The sequence below is a fragment of the Temnothorax curvispinosus genome, unplaced genomic scaffold, assembly GCF_003070985.1.
Source record: "Temnothorax curvispinosus isolate PA1 unplaced genomic scaffold, ASM307098v1 QBEX01001126.1, whole genome shotgun sequence".
Lineage (NCBI taxonomy): Eukaryota > Metazoa > Arthropoda > Insecta > Hymenoptera > Formicidae > Temnothorax > Temnothorax curvispinosus.
Genome location: NW_020210906.1, coordinates 97838 through 103136, shown reverse-complemented (window position 1 = coordinate 103136; position 5299 = coordinate 97838). Strand labels below are relative to the sequence as shown.

Here is a 5299-nt window from a genome sequence, read left to right as displayed (position 1 = left end):
ATATTGCTCTATATTTCCTCTTTTCGCTAGAAAATTGCGTGGTTACTAAGTTTACGTGAAAAGTTTCACACTTCCAAACTTTCCGCAGTTACATGATCGCCTCTAGTTCACGTAAAATTTGTTACTTTTTACGCTTCCACCGAATCCACCCTAGAGGAAAATTACGAACGATATCCAAATATGTGTAACAGGCTTACCTTTTTATTACAGGCTTCGTTATCTTTTCATTTGATTACATCTTATATTATTAGATTGTGAATTTTTATGCACACACATATGACACATACAAATATATTTTTTAATATTATAAAAAATATTTCCTTTGATAAATGCACAATGCACATTAATGAGAGATGTTTTGGAAGATATATATATGTTAAACCATTACAAATTAATTTTTACTTTTATTTATCACGATAAATACATTTGTACAAAGCGATTAGGATTCCACAGATAAACTTTCTAAAAATGTAGAGACATCAAATGATTCCTTGAAAGAGGATAATTTTCTTGCAGTCGCTTGCTTGTTCAAGTCAGCGACGGCGAGTCTAAGTCTGTTTTTCAATTCTTTCGGGTTGTGTTTTTCGACAAAACACATAACGATTTCGTTTATTTCATCTTGAATAGCATGGCAAGTGACCGACTGGAATACCGATTTCAGATCATCCTTGGCTTTCTCTTTCAAATTTTTATCTCTACTGACTAAATTCAAGATAAAAAGACCGTTCTCTGTTAAACACGCCGCGACTGCTTTCAGTACTGACATTTCGAGAAATTGTTTCGGCGGACAACTCATTCCAATAGTAGTGTCTTTGCTATCAATATCAAAAAGTATCGCCTTATACTTCGTCTCGGATGCTGCAACGTTTTTAATATATCGAATTCCATCCGCGATCTCCACTTTCATTCGCTCATCAAGAACGAGATTGAAGTATTCGGTAGCCACCTTTAGCATTGCACTGTCAATTTCGACTGCAGTAATTTTTAACTGGAAAAAAAAATTCGATTTATATTAGAAAAAAGATTTAGGTATGTAATGTTCGACAACACAGTAATAATGAATGTTATCTGAAGATACATACTTTGGGAAAACATTGATGTAAGAACATGCAAAGACCACCACCTCCAAGTCCTACAATCATAATTTCTTCCTGTTCCTTCGTATCAATTACCGCATTTACGCCAGCGCTCATATGTATATGATGTTCACAAGCTAAGAATCCGGGATCGGCAATTTTCTTCGTTTTGCCACGTCTAGATTTTGCTAAAAATAATTATCATCACAATTATATAGATATTTATCAGTCACAATTGCGTGCGATCATTGTGTCATTATCATAGAATTTCCAAATTTATTACGAGTTAGTACCTTCCTTCAGTCTGGTTTCACTCTGAATGACATATGGATTGTTCAAGAACAAGAGTCGCCTGAACTCGTGGCCATCCTTCTCCACTTCTTCGATAACAAACGGCCCGCTGATATCGCTCTTTCCTTCGTAGCAAACGTTTCGAACGCCAACATCAGAACCCAAAGACAAGAAGGGAATATCATTCTTGCCGCACAAGCCAGCTGGTGCTAAATTCCGAACGCAATCTTCTAACTCTGCTTTCACAGTATCCCAACTTTCAAATTTGTGCTCTCTGCGTAAGGTGACAATGGCGAGTCTATCTCGCTGCGCGCTTTTCAGAACCTGCTGTCGTCCTTCTTTTGTACTGAACAACCAATCCGTTTCTCTGTTAAATCGAAAAAGAATGAAGCATATAGTCTTGTCATTTCTAGCAACTTGGTAGCGAGTTTCTATTTAACTATAGAAATCGAACGTACTTTCCTTGCGGGACAATGAAAGCCGCGTATGTCCTTGTCCGTGTGCGCGGTTGATCGAGAACGTAAACGGTGTATCGTGGATTCTTATCACCCGGACGATGTAAATCCAACGATACTTCTCCCACATCGGCGACGCTTCTCTTATAAAGACTATTGCACACCAATGCCGATTGTTGTACAGACAATATTACGGATACAATGTCATCCGTTGTAGACACTCGCTCAGGTGGACCATCGACCAGAGCTATCTCGAGAACCTATCGGGATTACAATCTAAAAAATAAGTTTCGACAAACTTGCTTACCCGGCTAAGTCTAAAGGCCTGAACACAATACGAAGGCACAGATAATAGGAACAGGAAATGAGACAGGCAGTAGAACCCCATTTTAACTTAATTGTGTATTAACCCGAAAACTGTGTATCAAACTGTGCAATAGAATATGAAATAGGCAATAGAAACAAAATTTTCCGACGCGTTGGATTTCTATTCTCTGTTGCCTGTATCTGAACAATCACAGTAATTCAATTTTATTATAAGTTGAAATGTAGTTATTATAGGCTTAACAGAGAAGCGTACTATAAGCGAAAGTATATATGTATAACCTGTTATGACGATTGTGGCAGAGAAATGTACAATGATCTAATGAACCTGAATGAGTCAGATTCAAGTTCAAATCCGACCAAAAATTGTCAGTTTTTATTCAATCACCACCTCTGGGAAGGTGATGGCACCTACAGTATATTGCCACATGAACCTCTCTGTATTTAAAGAGAAAACTGGTCTCCAACCTCAAGTTGGGAGTTGGACAGTGGGGCTGCTGTGGGAGTTGGGCAAAAAAGTCAGACTGTAAATTTTATTCTCCAATATTGTCCTTTAATTTTTCAGAAGTTCGATACTTATGAAAAATTGGGCTTGTTCGAAGCCTAGCAATATGGGACAAATCCAAGATTGACGAAAAATTTTAAAACTGTATTAGAGAATAAAATTGACTGTCTGACTTTTTGCCCATTTCCTCTTTAAAAACAGAGTAATTCACGTGGCAATATATTTTCAGTAGATTGTCATCACCTTCCGAAAGGTGATCGAATAAAAATGACAATTTTTCATCAGAATAACCACATTTCAACTTATAATAAAACTGAATTACTGTAATTGTTCAGATACAGGCAACAGAGAATAGAAATTCAACGTGTCGAAAATTCTGTTCCTATTGCTTATTTCATATTCCATTGCATTAATACAATTTTTGGTAAGTTGAAATGAGATTATTTCTGTTGCCTGTTTTATTCCCTGTTCCCATTGCCTGTATCTTTGTATTGTGTTCAGGCTTTAAGATTACAACGGAAGAATTCTAGTCATCTCTTGCTGCAACGTACGGTCTGGGATAATTTGGTAAATTTGGTAGCAACAATCACGAAGACTGGGACTGAAGTGCCTTCCTCCACACGTGCTTTCGACTCGGCCTCGTGGCATCGTACTATGCGGAACATGAAACCCGAAGCAGGAAAGTACGACAAAAGCTTGCGCAGAATGTGCTCTTGTAGCAATGATATGCAAATGTACCTGCCTCCATTCCGTAACACTCGTGTGATTTCCTAAAATAAATTGTAGCTAATTCTAGTTTATTGAAAAGGAAACTTTTATAGTGACTTTTCTAGTAATCGGAAACTCACCTTGAAATATCTATCAATTATAGATATCGTTGTCTCTTTGGTATCTGGCATTAGAGCATCCAGCGTACCTTTGTCGAGAACCACACTAAATTTCTCATCAGGATATGTCATTTGCGTGGCATCCATATGTTCGTATATCAGATCCGGTCTCGTACCATTATTTATATCGCGCATTTGTTTTATGACAATATGTGATATATCGATATTAATGATATTTCTGTTAAGATCAATCTTGAGATTTATTTTTCCATAAGAATGTCGACTGTACGTTAGAAACTTAGCAAGCTATCTATCATGATAGCTCGTTGTGAAAGATATATACAAGTTATACCTGTAGCCAACGTCGTACAAAGACATGCTTAACGTAGAATTTCCACAACCAACGATCAGAATATCATCTTTCATCTTGATATATTTCACAAGTATTTCGCATAATTCTGGATATTCACCGTACCTGAAGTCAGACAGAATAGTGAACAGCAAGTTAACAAAAAAAAAAATGTTAATATAACTGTAGAATTTTTACCATTCGAACGCTTTCTTGCCACGCTTTTTAAAGAACGTGTTCCAGTATTCCGCGTGACTGAATTCCTCGTGTGTTTTCGGGAGGAGATTCATATTTTATAATTATAATATTCGTGAGACAAACACACAGGACAGGCTAGTTGGTTATTTTCTAAAAGACTCGATTTTAATGTTGCCTGTGAAAGAAAACTTGCTGCGGAATAAACCGTAAAATAAACTTGTAAACTCTGCTACACAAATTTAATATCATATCGTGTATATTTTTCCGTAAAGTTTTCGGCTTTTTGGAGAAAGAACAGTACACACGTGTATGTATACAACTTTTCAATCATGAAGAGCGACATTTGCGAGCACGAGGTATGCAACAGAATTGCTGGAACTACGTATTACCACAGCCTCGTCGGATAATATAGCAATTTATGTTTTCTGCTGAAAGTAAATTACCAAGTAATAAACATTTTTGTTCACGAATTGCTCGCATGATATCGTAGTATTTCTATTTTTGCTAGTATTTTCTAAAAATATTTTTTGTATTAATTTATTAATTTAGTAGAGGCTTTTTTGTGTATCAAAAATTAATTCTTTATAGGAAGCATAGCGTTACCATTGTTTATCGGCGAGTCTGTAAACAAATTTGTATTGTACTAACAAAGCTAGTCAGATGGCTCTGCCAATGCCGTTTTTTTTCTTCAATAAAAAATATTTTGTATTATTACAATATATGATACAATTAAAGCTTTTCGAAAACGTGTTAACAAGAATTAAGAAGAACATGAGCTGAAAGTACTTGACAAATCGATATGTTAATTGTAATATTTACATAATTTATTATAAAAAAAGAAATAATGAACTCCTGATTTTCGGAATTAAAACACTTGAAGTTTTTTTGGGGGGGAATTTTTCAAAGCTATTAACATTTTGAAAAACACGTGGGACTCGAAAGTGCATGGTTGGAGGAATAAAGGGGCGGAAAAAACGTTGGAGTGAATAGGGTTAATTATACATCGCCAATTTTCAAGGATTTGTATTTTTGCGATCCAAACTTAAAATTCTAGGAATTTTAATTTAGGATTCGAAATCGTGTTTCTTGAAATTCTTGGAATTTTAAACAGTGCGACCTAGCTCCTTCTAATTATTTATATTTTCCTGTTAATTTTTAAGATTTTTTAATTTTTATTTCGTGATTTGAAATCTCTAATTCTTGGAACTGCAATTCTTGGAAATCCTGGAAAATTCGTAGAATTTTATATAATGTAACTTTCTTGCCAATTATAT

General features: G+C 35.5%; 1 protein-coding gene across 1 annotated transcript; it reads right to left on the bottom strand.

The window, feature by feature from the left end:
* Nucleotides 1-390: 390 nt before the first annotated feature.
* Nucleotides 391-4121, bottom strand: LOC112460163 (methyltransferase-like protein 13). Its single transcript, XM_025024728.1, has 8 exons — nucleotides 4026-4121; nucleotides 3831-3953; nucleotides 3500-3716; nucleotides 3203-3421; nucleotides 1826-2082; nucleotides 1370-1734; nucleotides 1083-1264; nucleotides 391-988 (listed from the first exon to the last, which is right to left on the bottom strand). The coding sequence occupies exons 1-8, from the start codon at nucleotides 4115-4117 to the stop codon at nucleotides 440-442; spliced, it is 2004 nt and encodes a 667-aa protein (XP_024880496.1). The 5' UTR covers nucleotides 4118-4121; the 3' UTR covers nucleotides 391-439.
* Between the last annotated feature and the right edge of the window lie 1178 nt (nucleotides 4122-5299).